The following is a 17,756-nucleotide window of genomic DNA, read 5'->3' as shown; positions in this document are numbered from 1 at the left end:
TTACTACCAACATTTTTATGAACAATGACTTGAGGTATTTAAATATATGTATTTGAAATGAACTAATCCTCATAATATAGATACAAATTTCTTTTTATTTATGAAAACATTTTCTTTTTGTGGCTTTTAATAAGATATATGAAACTCAAGGAGACAGAGGACAATTTAAAACTCTTCAGAAAAAAATTAAAAATAGCATTAATTGACAAGTTCTAGAACTCAAGAGAATTCTAAATGAACTCATAATTCACTAATCAAAAAAATTTGATATGCTGATTTAAGAAGCAATGTGAATGCAACTCACGATAAATGTTGATCACAAACTCTAAACCCACCGATATTAATCTTGCTCTTGTTCATTCTTTTTGGTTAATGGAGTTAATATTTAGTTAGCTCATTTTGTAGCATACCTTCTCCAGTGGTATTGATTTTCTTTTCTCTTCTGTTCTGTGACCTCACTACAGTGCCAAAAGTCACAGGGGAGAAGTCTAATGTAGACTTTAACACCAAGAAATTAACACAAGTCCACGTCCCACTGATAGAGGAGAAAATTACTTAACCTTGCTTTCTGTGTAATTGATTTTTTATACCTTAATGCAGAATGTTCTTAAAAACCTCTCTAAACCATACATTGTGCTAAATCTTGATTATTGTTCAAAGTACCAGTTATATAAATTGTAGATTAACTTTGACCCCATCCAAATTGTACCTCTAAGATAGGTTATTAGGGAAACAAAAAATTAACTTCCAGAAGTCTTAACGTCAGATAATAAAACTAAGATTAATTATGAAAAATCAGTGTTTCTTCACAAGTAAAACACACATGAGAAGAGTCTCTCAGTCAACAGATGCCAGGCTTGTGCTGGGCCTGCCAGGAGTCAGAGGGTGGGACCTCAGCCCAGCCCAGAGAGCATGACAGTGCCCCGGGAACTGTGTGCAGACAAGCTTTGTGTACACATCTTGCCTTCTCTTCAGGGTCCGCTCCCCTGCACCAGAACACATGTGGTAGCACGTGAGTGTCCATGGATGACAAACATGTGGATGAAATTTTTTATTCCTCATCCAAGTGTTAGAATGCATGTGTATCTCGTGTATAGACACAGCCCCAAACCAAAATAGTTTCACTGACTGAATTTACCCTTCAGTGTGCATTTTCTGAAATGCATTTTCTCCAAATGTTTTTCATCAGTTGTTGTCAACAGCCATCCTGGGGGAACAGAGAGGACCTTTCAAAGACAAGCAACTTGCTAACCCTGGGGCTGCTGGCTGGGGTAATGCCACTGAGTGCTGTTTGCAGGCTCAAAGGAGACTCTAAAAGGGAGACAGCCAAGATAAGGAGTAGCAAACAGAGTGGGGCTAAAAGGAGAAGGAAGGAGGATGTGTTTCCATAGGAGGGATAGGCAAATGCCCACAATTTTACTCTGCATCCAAATGTCAGGCATTTTATATTGTACCCTATGTACTTAGATGCCCTGTGCACACACAGGATACAAGACTTAAATGATCTTATTTATTGAATTGAAGTTTAGCTTGAGAACATACTATCTTTTTAATCAACTTTTCCTCCCAACTCACAGCCACCAACAAACAGAACAGGTTATCTGACCTACTCATTTGGCTCTTCAAATTAAATGAGCTCTAAAAAAGTAAGATTTTTTTTTTTTTCTTTTGGCAGTTGGAGGCCACAGCAGACATGGATGTGAATTAGCATTTTCATCTCTTGGTTAACATTCAGTGCTATAGTTTTGTTTGTCCCTGGAAGAAATTTTCCAAATGTCAGATAGAAACAGAAATTAAAATAATCACAAACTTCTCCAGTTAACTGAAAATAGAGAGTAAAGCTTAGAAAGTACAGTGAATCAAAATATACTTTTTTGGTCTGTAGGAATGAGTTAGTGCTTGAAAAACATTATGATAATTGGAGTTTTACAATAACATTAATTTGTATTTCTTTCAGAAACCAGATTGGATTAAACGAATTACAAGCATTTGTGGAATGTACCTGTACCCTTTCCTAGAGCAGAGGCATTGGAGGTTACCTGTAGGGCAGGATTCCTCTGCCTTCAGAAAGCAGATTTTCTAGCTGAGGAAGACCAAACTAGCGTAGGAAAGAGTCAATGCCACTTGGTGGACTTCTGATATTGGATGGACTAGTGGGGGTGCACCATAGGGAAGAGAAACCACCTAAAAGAGAGCCAGGAGATGTGGGAAATGAAAGTCTGCCTTGGGGAAAGGGTTGTGCTTAGTGACAAAGAAATTCAGGTTGGTGGAGCTGGATGGGACAGGGTCCCTGGAGAACCTGGAGTGGATCATGCAGTGTAGACCACAGGGGACCACTGCAGGGTCTGTAAGCAGAGGTGTGCCATGGTGTTTAACAGAAAGTCATTACCATTGTGACTTGAAATGTAGCCCTGGTCAATATGTTGGCTTTTTTAAGGTTTTTTCCCCCCACTTTGGATACTCCAATTCCCCCTTCATCTGCTATTTACTGCTCATGCCTGCTTTGGCATGGCGAATTCTCACATCCCTCCCTCTTGTACTTGCAGTTTCTGATGGCTGTGTAAGTGAGGGCAGAACCAAGGGTCGGGTCAGATGTGGGACTGCTTGGTCCCAGAGGACCGTGGAGAGACCAGGGAAGCAGGAACCATGTGGCTCCAGGCTCTCTGGGCTCCACTGCACTCAGCAGAAGTGGAGTTTCTCTGATGTGCGATTGTGCTGTCTCTACCCTCCTGGGGCGAGCAGGCTTCACAGGCAATGTCACAAATGTGCGTTTGTGTAGACTCATCCAGAGCCACGGCTCTTCATCGCATCCATCTGCAAGATGGATTTTATGCCCGAAATTATCCATCATTCTCCAACTTTAAGCTATTTTCATCCATTTTCTTTATAATTAAGATCTCATGCCCCCCTCCACCGTGGCCTTTGTGTAACTTTATTTTTTTTAAGGGGGAATATAATGGGAAGATAGTAAGCATTTTAGTTTTAGGATGTCTCCAAACCCATTCATTAATTTTGGAGAAGTAAAATGCATTTAACCTGATGGAATATGTATAAAAATGGGAAGCTCATTGTCAACTAAATCTCATTTATTTAATCTAGTGTTAGACTGCTTTCTTTTCTTTTAACCAGATGGAAAACATTAGCAGTAGTAGTGAACAAACATATCCAGGCTCCCAGAGGTCATTTTTAACCGCCATTAAGAATCTGGTTTTCACAGATTAGTAATATACAAAAGGCAACGGTCCAGTAAAGGATACATGAAAGGCAGCTGAAGCTTCTATGCTCCTTATTTACCTAACGCTGACCCACTTTTTAAAACCCTTTGTAAGTGAGACATTTGAACCTTCTGAACTCAAAATTGGTAGATTTTCCTGAGAAGCGGTAGCAAAATATCTGTTTAAAAAAGACACTGATGTAAAATATTATTAAAACCTCCACAAAATGGATAAGAAGTTTATTATAAATGTTACCAGTAGATTTGCCTGTTATTTATTTAGTTTTCATTTACTACCTATTTGTTTAATGCTTCATAGCTATGTAAACTTACTAACTGTGAAGTGGAAAAGATATACATTTTTATATATCATATATTAATTTTTGAAATTAATTATCTAGTTGAAATGTAATACAAGGTAAATAGTCCACAAAATACATTAATAGATCAAAAAGAAACTAATAAGCAAATGGCTTCTAGAGTTGCTTATTCAGAAACTCTCTCATTTAAATCATGTGTTGTGGTTGGGGAAGTTGTGGAATGATGAAATCTCACTAGGTTCTGTAGATAAGTACAGAAATGTGTGCACGCATGTTTCCTTTCTTGTTCAACCTCAATATGTAAATATGAAACATCTACGAGTTTAACTGGTTAGCTGACTTTAAAGTAAACATAAGCAAGGCGGCACATAATATGAATTTATCTTCATTTTTAAATACCATTTGTCTTGGCTTATGGGGCTTCCCAGGTGGCACTAGTGGCCAGTACAGGAAATGTAAGAGACGTGGGTTCAATCCCATGGTGGGGAAGTTCCCCTGGAGGAGAACATTGCAACTCACTCCAGTTTTCTTGCCTGGAGATTTCCATGGACAGAGGAGCCTGGTGAGTGACAATCCATAGGGCTACAAAGAGTCAGCCATGACTGAACCACCTTAGCACGCATGCACGCGTGCTTGATTGATGTCTGTGTGATTTGTGGTCAGCCTTCATGTTACTCTTCTTTCGTTAGTTGCTCCGTCATATCCAACTCTTTGTAGCCTGGTGGACTGTAGCCCACCAGGCTTCCTCTATCCATGGAATTCTCCAGGCAAGAATACTGGAATGGATTCCCATTTCCTTCTCCAGGGGATCTTCCCAACTCAGGGATCAAACCTGGGTCTCCTGCATTGGAGACAGATTCTTTACCATTTGAGCCACCAGGGAAGACTTTCTTTAAGATAATAGTAATTTATAGGAATTATATTGAGATATGTATGTAAAATGCTTTGCAGATATTTTCTCATCATTTTACTATATGGAGAAGAAAGCCAAAGTATTAATATTCAAAAGTCTGTAGAGAGAGGTAATGTCCAAGATGAGAGTGAGAATGAGTTTGTGCAAATATGGTCTAGATGGTACAGAAAATGGCTGCCATTAAGGAATTCAGGTATGCCTTGGATATTATTAACAGTGAGGAGCCAGGGGAAGCGCCTTCCTGTAACTGTGCACATGCTTGTGAACATTTGTGTATTTCTATTTACATGTGCACACATGCTCATCTGCACATACATACTCCTGACAGTCATCAGGTAAGCTACAGAATCGCTGGTTATAATATCATGTTGAAGATTTCTCTGTCTGTCCTTGATACTATATATAGGCTGTGGCTTTGGGAAGAAATTCTGCTTTCCTCTTTGCAGAAATTTTTACCTTCACAGTGAAGTTCTCCAGTATTCCTGCAGGTCCCCAGGACCACTTCCATTCTATTTCTTGCTGAGGAAGGAAAATTTAAAAACAATGAGAAGAGAACTGAAATGATCCATCTGGTCTGTGCTATAATTTAGAATTCATGACCACCCAGTGTCCCTTTCAGTAACAGCTGAAAAGATTTTACTGAATACCTAGCATGTGACCAGCACTGTGCTAGGCACTGGCCATACAGAAAAGACAGAGCACCTATTTCCAAATAGTACGCTGCCTACTAGGTGCAGAAGGCTGCAAGGAAACAGCACCGAGGACACAGAAGAGCTAACCCAAGGGAAAGAGGAGGGGGATTCAAGAAGCCTCCCCAGAGCACATTTGCTGGACTGCCACATCTCTTTAGAGGAAAATGGAAAGCTTCATTAAATTATTTGGATAATTGCAGATAGCAAGTTGAGATTTTTTAAAAATTCTGATAGTTGAATGATTACATTTCTTTGCTTATGTTTTCTGGACTATATAGACTCAATTTATGACTCAGCTATACACTTTCTTGGCTCGCTATCATTCTAGTTAGCCCCTGCAAAATAGTTAAGAACAATAATCTAAGCTCTATCCATAATATAGTTTGTATGGTTGAAGACGAGTAGCTAAGAAATTATCTTGTTAAGAAATTATCAGCAGTAAGTATGTGATTGTTAGAAAGTAACATGACTTATTTCACACCTTTCACTTAGGTTGATTTCCTCTTAAACAACCTATCAATTATTAGGAAACCACTTCCCTGGTGGCTCAGAGGGTAAAGAATCTGCCTGCAATTTGGTTCGATCCCTAGGTCAGGATGATCCCCTGGAGAAGGGAAAGGCTACCCACTCCAGTATTCTTGCCTGGAAAACTCCATGGACAGAGGAGCCTGGTGGGCTACAGTCCATGCAGTTTCAAGGGTGGGGGGTGGGCTTCCGAGGTGGCGCTAGTGGTAAGAACCTGCCTGCCAATGCAGGAGATGTAAGAGACACGGGTTTGATCCCTGGGTTGGGAAGATCCCCTGGAGGAAGTCGTGGCAACCCACTCCAGTATTCTTGCCTGGAGAATCCCCATGGACAGAGTAGCCTAGTGGGCTATAGTCCATAGGGTCACAAAGAGTCGGACACGACTGAAGCGACTTAGCACGCGCGCACACACACACACCAGGCTCATATATTCTATCCCAGGGACAGCTACAGCCACCTCCCACTTCTTCACTGCCCATTTTGGCGACCCAAGAAGACTGAAGGCTGCTTCTGGTCTTGGGGGCCTTCCAGTTAACAGCAAGCTTCTTCACTTCTGATCAGATTTCTACCAGAAACGGCGACTCTTCCACCTCCTCTTTTGCTGTTCTAACAGTTAGCATCATTGTAAAGACTGGCTGGTGATGGGGACGGGAGGGGGTGACGCAGAGAGTCTGCTCTCCGGAGCCACTGTCGTGGTGTAGGTGGCCTCTGACCTCATTTCTGTCACGACCCGACCCGACCCCGCCCCACCGTGGTTTAGGGGAGATACATGAGCAAATGAGGACAACATTTGGCTCTGAGGACTCCCACTTTGAAGTTATATTAAATACACTCTTTTATAGATAGATAGAAAGTGAAAGCACAAACTTGCAGAAAATAGTCTACACAAAACTAATACTTTTTCCTCCTTTTTTACAAGGTGAACACACACAGGAGACGAATTCACCTCATTCACTCAAAAAGGATGTAGAAAATATGGGGAAAGGTAAAGAAAAGTTTTAATTCTATAGAACTTCTCTTAGCTTTAAAAAACTAAAGAGATAACAGGAGGATATATTTGCTCTACACCATATTTTAAGCTTGACAAGCAACATATGAATAATATATGGACCATTGGGTGGATATAATTGAGATTAATGCATACATATCAATCAGTACATGACACTGTAATATAATACTTTAAAATAATATATTACATTGATTTATATTCATGGATTTCTGCACAAAATCTATCCTATGTCTATGCAACACTTTTTAAACTAGTAAAATATTTTGTCTTATAATAATAAATTGCCATATATAACAGTTCTCTGGAGAGTTATTTGTAAAGATTAGTAAAATGACTCTTCTTTTTTTCTTTATTAGAAGAACTTCAGAAGGTTTTATTTGAACAAATAGATTTACGGAGACGACTCGAACAAGAATTCCAAGTGTTAAAAGGAAATACATCTTTCCCAGTATTCAGTAAGAAATCACTTTTATTTCATTGCATTATGATACTTGATAACATTTTTATTAGTCAGTGTAAGTACATGATCTTCCTGTGACGTCTTTAGTGTCTGGAGATTATAGCCTGTTATTTATTTTATCCACTCACAGATAAAATTTCTTATAAGAACGTTTTAGTGTTAATTGTATTGGTAGATATGTGTTTGTGCATATATATAGTGTACATTTAAAACATGTATGCAAATATACCCTTAAATATATAGATATATTTAAATAGATATATTAATATTTTTAAAACAAAAGAACTACTCAAGTATTTTTTTCTCTAAGGTAGGAAAAACAAAAGAACAGTTAATTCCTTTTCTCAGATAGTGCTAGAGAGCTGCCTGGTGCTTGAAATACGAAGATTTAAAATTTAACTATTCAATATACCTATATTTTATTAATTAAAATTAGTATAATTTTAGTAGTTTGGGATTCTCCATCCATATTTAGCATTAAAATTTCATTTCAGATTTATTGGCAAAAGAAATTATGGCATAAAAACTTGGTTCTGCTCCCAGAGTCCTAGAATTTCAGAAAGACCTACTATGGGTGTCCAGATTTCTAAAATTCTCCAGTCATGTTCTGAATCACTCTTAGATAAGTAATGGGTTGACCAAAAAGTCCATCCATGATTCAGTACATCACAGTAGTGTTTTTCAAACTTTTTGAAGTTTCATTTAGTCATATTCCTTTCTCCAGAGAGAGGAAAGTGGGAAATAAAATAATATGTAAACATATTTTAAATTATATACATTTAATTTTTTTCTGAGACTTTGAGCATGTCAGTACCCTTTGTTTATTAAGCCAGAAATCAGAAAACTCATGTTGATAATTCCTGGGCAAGAGTCACAAGCAATTATCTGGAAAAAGACTTTTCAGTAATCGTGGCGATTTTAATAGTATGAACATAAAGGTCTACCAGAGCTTCTCAAATGTGATCGTCAGCATGACTGAAAGACTTGCCCTCTTGGGTAGTAGGTTTGAACAGTACTGGGTTCCTGGTAACATGTCAGACTAAGTTGCACCAGAATGTTTAGCAGGGATAAAAATGAAGAGGGCTTATCACGGAAGAGAGTACTGGCCACAACGAACAGCAGAGTTGGCCAAGTTTGAGCTCTGTCAGTATCCACAAGGGAGGTTTGGCGCTCATGATGATACTTGAGTATTTTGAATTTGAAGAATGCCTCCTGTGGCTCAGAATAAGATCAAAGGGAGGAGAATGACCAATAGCTCTTGATAGTGTATTAGGCTCATCATGACATTTGTAGTGCTAAGAAAAAGAGGAACATAGTTAAAATATCTTTGAGACCTTAAAACACAGGTGCTTCCAAATAATCCAGGATTCCCTAATTTCTAAAACTGTACCTTAAGATAAACTGTACAGATCCTTGCAGCAGTGAGCAGACACTAAGTGATTTGTGTCCCCTCTAAGCTGATGTTTGTCTAATTGTTGAGTTTGCGGATCCAGCAGACTGGATCCAAACCCCAGTGAGTCCCCGGAGTGTCTACCTAACTCCCTATGAAGCCAGGATAGCCATAATTTTTACCACTAATAAAAGTTGATCAACTGTTTTAAGGAATTGGGACTTCCCTGGCAGTACAGTGGTTAAGACTCTGTATTTCCACTGCATGGGGCATGAGTTCAATCCCTGGTCAGAGAACTAAGATCCTACATGCCATGGCACAGCCAAGGAAAAACAAAATCATTTTAAGAAATTAAGTAATTTGTACATTTCTTACTAGTTATCATAAACATGCAGATGTTTCTGTTTTTTCAAAAGTTGGAATCCCAGTTTCCATTCAGACCCCTCATTCATCCTTTCGTTGTGAATTAAGATGACTCCTCTATGTTGCCATGTGTATGAAACACTTAGATTAAAAAACAACAGAAAAGTTTTACTCCTTTTTATCTGCAGTGTACTCCACTGACCAAGGAAGTGGTGTGGGTACCCAAGTTTGAATAATGCGTGGTTTAGACCCACCGCAAAGAGGCAGTTAATTTCACACCAGTGAAATAGCAAATGCCCATTATGTGCTTGTTAACTAAGTGTGAGAGGCCGTGAGGCTGGCAGACAGATTTAGCTTCACTCCGGTGGAAAGGGGAGGATGGAATTACTAAAGCCACATCAGAAGGAAGCAGAGAGGAAACCCAAGCAGAGCATTTTACTAGGAGGTGGATTCAGTCAGGACACTTCAAATCTAATTCCCTTAGAATACTAGGTACTTAGGCTAAGTTATCACCTGTAACTTACGATTCCAGGCTCAAAATCCCCTGAGCTACTTTGTGGCTCTGCCGCTTCCTGGTTGTAGGACCTTGGAAACTGTAACATGGGCCAGATAATCCTTGTCTCATAGAAAGATGAGGACTACATGAGAGGATCCACATTAAAGTCCGAGAACATCCCTAGCACAGGATAAGTGCTTAATAGCATCGGCAGTGACAGTGATGGTGATGAGGAAGCAGGAGGAGGAAGAGGAGATTATTCATTAGCATTGAGTTCTTGAAAAGCATTTCTGGAATACAGAGCATGGTGGTTAGTAGCCAGGTCTCCAGGTTTGGACGCTGACTTCCCCATGGAGTAACCTTAGACAGATTTTTACCTGACCTCCTTTTTAGCTGTAGAACAATACTAGTGCCCACTTTGTGGCATTGCAGAAAGGATTAAAATGTATAAAGTGTTTAGCATAGTTACTTATCCGTAGTAATGTGAGTCGTTGTTACTATTACCATTTTAAGTATAATATTTATGTTCCTACAGGGGCTTTATTGTAAAGCAGCTGATATTAGAAAGCAGAACTTCTAGAGCTTTATCGGGCTGTAGTTATAGAGGATGGGACAGGCAGCGAAATTGGTTTTGATACAAGACAATTCTGTTTAGTTGTCCAGCTGAGCAGATAAGCGAAGAGAAGTCAGGAGGGGATCCTAAGGAAAGGTGGGAGAAATGTAATCTAGAATTGGGTAGAAATAAGAGTTGGAGGAAATGGATGAAGAGGAGCTTCACCTCTGTCAAAGTCATTGAGGTGACAGAACAACGGGTCCCACATCCTGCAGCGACATCCTGTGTTTAATTAGACAGAGGCCCTGCGCCCAGCAAGCCACCAGACTCTCCCACTAAGGACCAGTTTGATCGTTGCTGCTGCTGCAAATCCAGTTGTCATTTTGTTGTGACACTGTATCTGCCTTCCTTGGTGAATCTCTCCTTCCTCCCTTCTCCTCCAGCACCTGGCACCTTCCTTTATTACAGCATTCAGGCCTTTGCTGTCATTTTCTAGTCATTTTACTCTCTTGCCAGTAGCCATCAGTGTAACCTCAGAGCCTAGCCCTGACCTGGGACCTGCCAAAATGTTGCTGGATGAAGTCACCAGTGGAGAAGGCCCTTACCCTCTCTCTCTCTCTCTCATGTCTCTGCTGCAGGGTGTAACCCTGGGTCCTTACCTCCCTTCCCCACTCCAGCTCTTTCTGCTTGCTGCCACTAGCCCAGCCTTCCTAAAAATCTACCTTTGGTGCCACATCTTCCACGCACTATAGTGGTTCTCTGGTGCTGATCATATTGCAACTAATCTGACTCCTGACTGGCTTTTAAAACCCTCCATAATCGCCCCACTCACCCTGCTTATTTCTCCTTCTCCCCCTGTTCAGCTCTCTACCCCACGGACAGCCCTCACCCCTCATTTTCCACTTCTGCACCCCTTGTTTCTCTAGTCTAGTTCCTCGTCTAGGTGTTCCTTATCGTTTGGAACATGGCTCCAGTCCCGCCACCTCCAGGAAGCCTTCCTGTTCCTTCAGTATGCACGCTTTGCTGAAGTCCTAGCTCCACTGGTGTTTTTTGTTAACTCCTCACTGATTCTTTCACCCTCCATCTGACAGTTGTAAATAAGCTCAGGAAACCATCTTTGTTGCTGCCCACCCAAGAAATTGTGGGCATAGAGTGTACTCTCAGTCAATGGTTGATATAAGTTCGGGTGTCATAGTCAAAGAGATGATGAGATTGGATCACTGATAAAGGAGATTAGTAAGGACTCATGAACTGAGTCCTTGGATTTGCAGATATGATGACAAATTCATGGCACTGAGAGAACCAAGTAAAAAGGCCAATGGTTTGCAACAAGGAAGGCCTAATGACGAGGCTTTGTGAAAAACTTAACTGGTAGGTGTTAATCATGTCATTGTTTTAGATTTTTATTTAAAAATCTGTTTCCAAGTTCCTTTTAAGATTACTTCTTAAAAGACCCAACTATATTTCGTCCATCTGAATATGGTCATCCCATCTTTCACCTGTGGCTGTTACTAGATTCATTCTGTGATCAGTAGAATCATAGAATTCTTCTTTGCTCACTCTTTATACAGTGTCCTCTGGAGAGGGAGGGAAGGGAGTTTCTAAAACATGGTATGGATCAAAAGTCTCTATTATCGTTTAAAAGCAGTGACAACAGAATGAAGACTGTGTAAATGAAATAAGCCCCCAAAGCTTATTGCTTGATAAGTAGGCTCTACTGGGGGAATTAGAGCTACCGTAGGAGTCCTCTTCTTATTTCTAGTGCCAGGAATGTAGGCTGGATACTTCTTGTTGCTATTTGAAAGACTCTTTGGCTTTTCAGACTGTCCGTGTGTGCGGAACACAGGTGTTGCCACTGTGTTTGGCTGGCAGACTGCCTTCGGTACTTCTTCTGCCACTTCCGTTTATGCTGTCATCTTCCCAAAATAGTTGGGCTCTAAGTAATTCTCATTAGAGAAATCAGCTTACTGATTTTTTCATCTCCAGTTAAATTGTGCCTTCATCGCCTTAGAGCATAGCAAACTTTTTAGTTTTTTTCTTTTGCCAGTTAGCAGTCTTTATATCTCCCAATTTATGCTTGTTGTAGAAAAGTTTAAGTATACAGAAATATAAAAGAAAGACAATAAAAATCACCCATAATCTTGTCACCTAGAGAAAACCAATGTCAACATTTTGGAATTGCAGCCTTTCTAATGCATATTAAGTCATTGTTTAAACAAAATAAAATATTACACACGCTATTTTTTTTTAACCTTCCTTTTTTCCACTTAACATGAGCTTCTTTTCTTGACTACCCAGCAGTCTATAAATGTAGTCTTATATTGGACAGTAAAGTTTATCCAAGTTTTAGACATCATTGTTACATCATTGTTACTTTGCACAAATCTGTGATCATTTTCTTAGGATAAACTCCTAAAAGAACTGCTGTGTCAAAGACATGATCTTTTCAAAGCTCTTGATGTAAAACTTTATGTTGCTTTCCCAAAACATTGGATTCATATTCCCATCCTTGAAACACCATGTGTCATCTTTTCTTTAGATCTTTGGTAACTTAAATGGAAAAAGTGGTTCCTCATATTATTTCCTTTTCTTTCATTGCTGGGGATATTAAACACTTTGCCTATATCTGCCGTCCCTTTGTACGTGTTGTGAATGCCATAGTCTTTCCTCATATTTCTTTTGATATGTTCATTTTCTTATGGTTTGTGTGAACTTTTTACATACTAAAGTATTAATTCTGTATCATGTTGCAAATTTTTTTTTTTGCTTCAATTCATTTTAAAATGTTGACTTTGGTGTTTTGTGTTTGCATTTGTTGTCACATCAAAGCTTTAAATTTTTATCTAATCAAGTCTATCAGTCTTTCTGGCTTGCTTTTTGTCTTTGACACCTTTCCTTATTCCACTTCTATAAAAATATTCACCATTTTTCTATCACTTTAATAGCCTTTTGTTTTCATTTTAATTTAAAGAATTGTACTGTATGCCATCAGAGAGCCATGAGCATGAATTAAGTAAGGGCTAGCTACCATCATTCCACTCTAAATTGCCCTTAGCTCTTTCCTCCTCCAAAATCAGCCTCTCCTGGGATTCCAGGGAAGTGGCACAGCCAGCTTCAGGCAGACTTCGTTCCCACCCCTCTCAGTTCCCACCCTGATCAGAGGCACTGCGGAGCTCAAGAGGGACAGAGGAAGCTGCCAAGGCTCAGAGGGCATGTCTCGTCTTCACAGATGGATGCCTGTTTGGGATGTACTCTGGCCTCTGGAAAGCACACTGATCTTCTGAAGGTGTCTGGCCCAGGCATGGGGCCAAGGATGCTGATGGAATGCTGGTTCTTATTGCCTTGTGCCCAGTCTATGGGCTTTGACCCACCTCCAGAGCATCCTGAGGTGGCAGGTAGATTCCAGCCCCTCATACAGCCCCTGACTCCTAATTGTTATCAGTGCAAGTCAAAATTACCCACTTCTCATCTACCAGTACAGGAAAGAGAACTGGGTGTCTGAAGCCCAACCAAGTCGATTTGCCTTGTCATCAAATCTTAAAGCACTAGAGAAGGAAAGGGCCTTACAGAGCACATTATTCCATACCCTTGTTTGTTCGGATAAGGGTCTGAGCCTCGAGTCGGGTAACTGTCATTCAAGGCAGATCCAGACCTTCCGGTGGATATTTCAGTGCTCTTTTCATTCTTCATCCATTAACCAGCCCCTGCCGTGTGTCAAGCACTGTGGTGGGCTTTGGAAATTTTAGAAGTGTCTAAAATATATCTGTCTGCCCTCACTGTTTACCTCAAAGACACATGTATGACACCTAATCATAGTATGAATGGTGGATGCATTAACAGAGATATGTGTACAGTACTGGAGGAGTAGAAGAGAAAGGTGATTGATCCTGGAAGGAGAGGGCAGGAGAATCAGAGAACATTCTGGGAGACATAACATTTGAGCTTGAAGAAATGGGAGAGGTTTGCTCTAAGGGCAAGGTCACACCAGTGGTAATCACACGGTGGCTGGGAGTACAGTGCATGTGTGAAGACTGGAGCGTGGTTTGGCGGGTGATGGGGTGCAGGGAGCTTCCTCCACCTCTGCGATGTAGTCAGCTGAGTACTTGCTGTTCCCCACTCAGCCTCCGCGACTTAGTGCAGAGTGCTGATCACATCTCCTCCCCGCTTTCCTCGCCCGTCACCCTCCAAGGGAATCAGCGCTCCTCCTCTAACCCTTGCACAGTACTACAGACTTACCTCTATTACAGCGACTTTCCCATCAAGTTCTGAGATGAGACTAGGAAATGGGTCTTTAAAAAAATATGTTATAAAAGTCAAGACTGTGGAGAGGATAAAAAGATCAAGTCTGCTAGAGATGGAGGGGAAGGGAGCAGTGAATGAGTAGAGCATGGAGAATTTCAGGGCAGTGAGAATGTTCTGCCCAATATTGTGACGACAGAGACATGTCACTATAGACTTGTCCAAATACACAGACTGTACAAAACACCAAGAGTGAATCCTAAGGTGAACTATGGACTTCAGGTGATAATGGCCTGTCAGTGTAGGTTCATTCTTGGTGGTCAGTTCTGGTGAGTGATGTTGGTAATAGGGGAGTATGTATAGGAAATCTCTGTAGCTTCTTCTTCATTTTGTTGGGAACCTAAAACTGCTCTATCTTTTTTAAGTCTCTTAAAATTAAAATAATTAAATTAAAATTTCTTAAAAATTATTAAAAATATTATAGAAAGATTTGTTGTTCCTGTGTGACTCTTTGCAACCCCATGGGCTGCAGCATGCTAGGCTTCCCTGTCCTTCACTATCTCCCAGAGTTTGCTCAAACTCATATGCATTGAATCAGTGATGCCAACCATCTCATCCTCTGTCACACACTTCTCTTCCTGCCTTCAATCTTTCCCAGCATCAGGGTCTTTTCCAGTGAGTCAGCTCTTCGCATCAGGTGGCCAAAGTATTGGAGTTTCAGCGTTAGCATCAGTACTTCCAATGAATATTCAGGACTGATTTCCTTTAGGATTGACTGGTTTTATCTCTTTGCTGTCCAAGGGACTCTCAAGAGTCTTCTCCAGTACAGTAGTTCAAAAGCATCAATTCTTCAGTGCTCAGCCTTCTTTATGGTCCAGCTCGCACATCTGTACATGACTACTGGAAAAGCCGTGGCTTTGACTAGATGGACCTTTGTCAGCAAAGTGATATCTCTGCTTTTTAATATGCTGTCTAGGTTTGTCATAGCTTTTCTTTCTTCCAAGGAGAAAGTGTCCTTGATAGAAGTCAAAAAATAAAAAGAACAGTGTTTTTAGTTTCTAAGTATCCATAATCTCATGAATGGTAAAGGGTTTATCTCCTTGAAAGTGATGGGAAACCATGATGGACTTTTAAGCAGGAGAGTGATAGGGATTTGAGGAAGGAGGTGGAGGCCAGATGGTTGGTTGGGAAATTTTTCAGGCAAGAGGTGCCTGCATTTGGGAGATAACAATGGCAAAGAAGAGAAGATGGAGGTGGAATATACAGGACTCACACCAGCTGGCTGCCGAGATGAAAAGAAGAGAAGAAAAGATGACCAAGTTTCTGGTTTCTTCAAGGCCCTGCCCTGGCCATCCAGCACAGATTCATGTGAGATCAGGTCAATTTCTCAATTAAAGCTGAAAAAGCTGAAGTTAGCCAAGTCCCCCTTTTAAAAAGATCACATGGAAACGATGAAGCAGCAAGATACACATTAAGTAGTCATTCCTTTCTGGAAATACAATAAAAATGATCAATATGTAGAATGGCCAAGATATTTTGCACAGTATCACTTAAAGGTCCTTCCTTCCTTCTCCGATTGAGGCATATGTGTGCGCATGGTAAGTCGCTTCAGTCATGTCCAACTCTTTGCCACTCTGTGGACTGTAGCCAACCAGTCCCACCAGAATCCCATGGACAGAAGAGCCTGGAAGGCTACATGGGGTTGCAAAGAGTTGGACATGACTGAGTGACTAATACACTCTCAGAATTTACTATTTATTCCGATTAAACCACAGTCTTGGAGAAAATATGTCTTCAAATAACCATAGCACAGAGAGCTCACCCAGGTGCTCTGTGATGACCTAGACAGGTGGGCTGGTGGGGAGTAGGGTTTGGAGGGAGGTTCAAGAGGAAAGGGATATATATTCTTATGGCTGATTCACATTGTTGTACAGCAGAAATCAACACATTGTAAAGCAATTATACTCCAGTTAAAAATATATATATTTTTAAAGGGAGAGTGCTTCTGTGGAACTGTCAGTAATGTACTATACCATCAATGTGCTAAATATACCAAAAGTAGATTTTGCACTTCAATTAACTTCTTTCCCTGTTTCTCGCTCCTTCCAGATAATTTCCAGGATCAAATGAAAAGGGAACTAGCCTACAGAGAAGAAATGGTGCAACAGTTACAAATTGTAAGATGCATTTCTACTTAAAAATAAATTCAAGGTGATGGGTTTGTTTTCAAAACCACCTGATATGTATGAAGCTGCTCCTGTTTTTTGCCTTGAAATCCTTTGGTCCACTCACCTCTCCGCTGGTTTAGATGCTAATTGCCAAGAGATTTACTTAGATGCAGGATAAACAGATGTGTCAGTATGTTTCCTCTAAATGTAACTACCTACCATGTGTTGATGGACAGATGTGTACATCGTCTCTGAGAGTGAACCAGAGGTACCTGCATCGTCTTCCACTGTGCCAGAGGCCCAGGGAAGGGCCATTGTCTTTGTCTTCCCCCTCCCTCCACCATCCAGACCTGAGCCAGGCCCACCGCTGTCAATAGAACTTAGTATAAACACAATTCATCAATTAAATTCCCTTGAAGGATGATGAAAAGAAACGAATTATTTCCAAATGAAGTATGTTACTCACTCTATCCTAATCGTGTCTGAAAGTGGACACGGACTGAGATCTGTTGATACAGAAACAGGGAAACAGGAAAACATCTACTAATTAATGGTGTGAGTTTTTTGTTTTTGTTTTTTGAGTTATATTTTCTTGTTCTGTTTTTCTCACCCTTTATCCCCATGCAGACGCATCTGGTATTATTTATTGGTGCTTTGAAAGTCATCTCCCAAGCTTCCTCATTTTCATGAGTACAGTGGGGAAATAATTTCTGCTCAGTTTTTGTAAGATATTTTTAATCACTTGGGTAAAGACATAACACTGATTCTTAATGTTATTCACAGCACGGTTGTTATAATTTGGGTTGTTTGGCGTTTCTGAGCTGGTCCCCGCTATCCTTCTGCCATGAAATGTTTGTCTATGCAGACTCGCCTGTCTTGTCTAGAGAGCCAGGCACCTAGCTCTCTGTCAAGATTATTTAAGAAAGATGGTTATTGATGTTTCCTTTCTGCGTGGGAGAAAATTGTGCTTGCTTTAATGGAGATTGCTGAGAGTCATTTTGAAAGCATCCTTGTATTTCACGACATTTTCCCCCATTCTGAGGGCTCTATTAAAAGTGCTGCTAACTCTAACCCTCCTTCTGAGGTTTTCCTGGATCTCAAGTGCTGGTTAAAGACTCTCAGTTCTGAAACCACCTCAACTTAAGATCCTCTTAAATAGGGTCCTTCTTCTTGTTTTGGTTTTGTTCGTGTTAGTTTTATTTGCACCTAAATTCACTGGGGAAGAAAAGCATTTTCTTAATCAGTTGGCCACTAATCCCCCACAGGAGTTAAAAAAGAAAAGTATCTACTGTCCTTAGCTTTTGATACCTAGATAATAAGAGCTGCTTATTACTTGCTGTGAATTTATGTATTGCTTAATTTGCCCAAAGAAAGAATATAAAGATAGAATCAGAGATACAAGGATATAAAATTT

At 40.3% G+C, this 17,756-nt stretch overlaps 1 protein-coding gene across 1 annotated transcript in view; it reads left to right on the top strand.

The window, feature by feature from the left end:
* Positions 1–17,756, top strand: part of SKOR2 (SKI family transcriptional corepressor 2) — a 40,429-nt gene that overhangs the window by 10,187 nt on the left and 12,486 nt on the right. The window contains exons 4-6 of the mRNA XM_027960880.3: positions 6,584–6,649; positions 7,030–7,128; positions 16,284–16,351. Coding sequence (XP_027816681.2) covers positions 6,584–6,649; positions 7,030–7,128; positions 16,284–16,351 — 233 coding nt within the window. The remainder of the gene's footprint in view (positions 1–6,583; positions 6,650–7,029; positions 7,129–16,283; positions 16,352–17,756) is intronic.

This window comes from Ovis aries, chromosome 23 (assembly GCF_016772045.2).
Source record: "Ovis aries strain OAR_USU_Benz2616 breed Rambouillet chromosome 23, ARS-UI_Ramb_v3.0, whole genome shotgun sequence".
In the NCBI taxonomy this organism is placed as follows: domain Eukaryota; kingdom Metazoa; phylum Chordata; class Mammalia; order Artiodactyla; family Bovidae; genus Ovis; species Ovis aries.
The sequence above is the reverse complement of the archived record's forward strand: the minus strand, read 5'-3'. Positions and strand labels throughout refer to the sequence as shown.